Source organism: Phalaenopsis equestris, unplaced genomic scaffold (assembly GCF_001263595.1).
Source record: "Phalaenopsis equestris unplaced genomic scaffold, ASM126359v1 Scaffold000174, whole genome shotgun sequence".
NCBI lineage: Eukaryota > Viridiplantae > Streptophyta > Magnoliopsida > Asparagales > Orchidaceae > Phalaenopsis > Phalaenopsis equestris.
The window spans coordinates 694,847-696,417 of record NW_018164616.1 but is presented as its reverse complement, the minus strand read 5'-3'; the positions used below and the strand labels follow the sequence as shown (position 1 = coordinate 696,417).

The window sequence follows — 1,571 nt, the reverse complement described above, 5'->3', positions numbered from 1 at the left end:
ATGAGTTGATGCTTGATGGGAATCCGAGATTGAATATGGCATCGTTCGTGACGACGTGGATGGAGCCGGAGTGCGACAGACTCATCATGGCGTCGATTAATAAGAACTATGTGGATATGGTGGAGTATCCAGTTACCACTGAGCTCCAGGTATATTTGGTAAAAATACTACTCATCAAATATATATATATATATATATATAGTAATATTTCAAGCCAATACGAGCCGAACACGAACTTTATTCGTGTTGTTCGTGTTCAGCTTATTAACTTAGAGAATCGACAGGAGCGGTTAGCGATCTCCAAACGGCTTTGAGAGCTCTAGCTGTACGAATAATTATATCAAATTTAAATAAACTATCTGCATCCACCGACAAAAAAGAGAGTGGCAGGTTGTAAATAACAGTCGAAATTAGGTCTTTTTTGGTCCACTTAATCTCGTTATTTTTTCTTTTAGATCTTTAAATAGAATAAAGTGAGCAGCGGGCTGGAGAAGCAAAGGTCTTCGGTCAAAGGGGTTAAAGCAACCGTCATTAACGAATTCCCGCCGAAGACGAGATCCGAAATTTCGAAATTCGCATTTTTATGCTTTTCTTCTTCTTCTTTTTTTTTTTCACTTTTTCATTTTTTATTTAATATCTTTTGTAATATCTGCAATGCGGATGGAGCATCCAAATTGCCGTCGAAACTCCCATTTTTATGCTTTTTCTTCTGTGTTTGTTTTTTCACCGACATTTTAATTTAAGGAATCAACCCTAGGTTTAGGGGTGTGAACAAACTGAACACGAACGAATAGAGCTTGTGCTCGCGTTCGGTTCGTTTAAAATTTATTTTGTTTGAAATAAGCTCGTATTTGAAATTGTTCGTGAAGTCACTGTTCGTGTTTGTTTCTTAACAAATGAGTCAAATACGAGCCGAACACGAACGGCGAGCCAGTTCGGCATCCCTAATATTAATATATATAAAAAATATATTATATTAATTATATAACTTATATTATGTAAATATATAATATTTATATTAGTATATCACTAATATAGTATATTAATATACTATTATTAATAATTATTATATATTATAATTTATAAAATTTAATTTTTTAAAATATCATAAAATTTTTATATATACAACAACAACAACAACAACAAAGCCTTAATCCCACTACGTGGGGTCGGCTACATGAATCCTTTTTCTCCATTGCGTCCTATTTAGTGTCATATTTTCATTTAGTTCTAGTAAATTAAGATCATTTTTAATACAATAAGCCCAAGTCTTCCTAGGTCTACCTCAGCCTTTTTTAACACAAGTCGAATTTAAAACATATACTCTCCTAATCGGATCATCTAATGGTCGACGTTTAATATGACCAAACCATCTAAGACGACTTTCTCTAATTTTGTCTGTCACAGGAGCTACACCAACCCTATCACGAATATATTCATTCCGCATTTTGTCTCTAAGTGTAAATCTACTCATCCACCTAATCATTCTCATCTTGGCAACACTTAACTTATTATTACACTTCTCTTTTAAAGGCCAACATTCAGCGCCATAGAGCATTGCAGGTCTCACC

General features: G+C 34.1%; 1 protein-coding gene across 1 annotated transcript in view; it reads left to right on the top strand.

Annotated features, from left to right (window-relative positions):
- Positions 1-6: 6 nt before the first annotated feature.
- Positions 7-1,571, top strand: part of LOC110022223 (glutamate decarboxylase-like) — a 5,362-nt gene continuing 3,797 nt past the window's right edge. Inside the window, exon 1 of the mRNA XM_020721054.1 lies at positions 7-149. Coding sequence (XP_020576713.1) covers positions 9-149 — 141 coding nt within the window. The 5' untranslated portion in view covers positions 7-8. The remainder of the gene's footprint in view (positions 150-1,571) is intronic.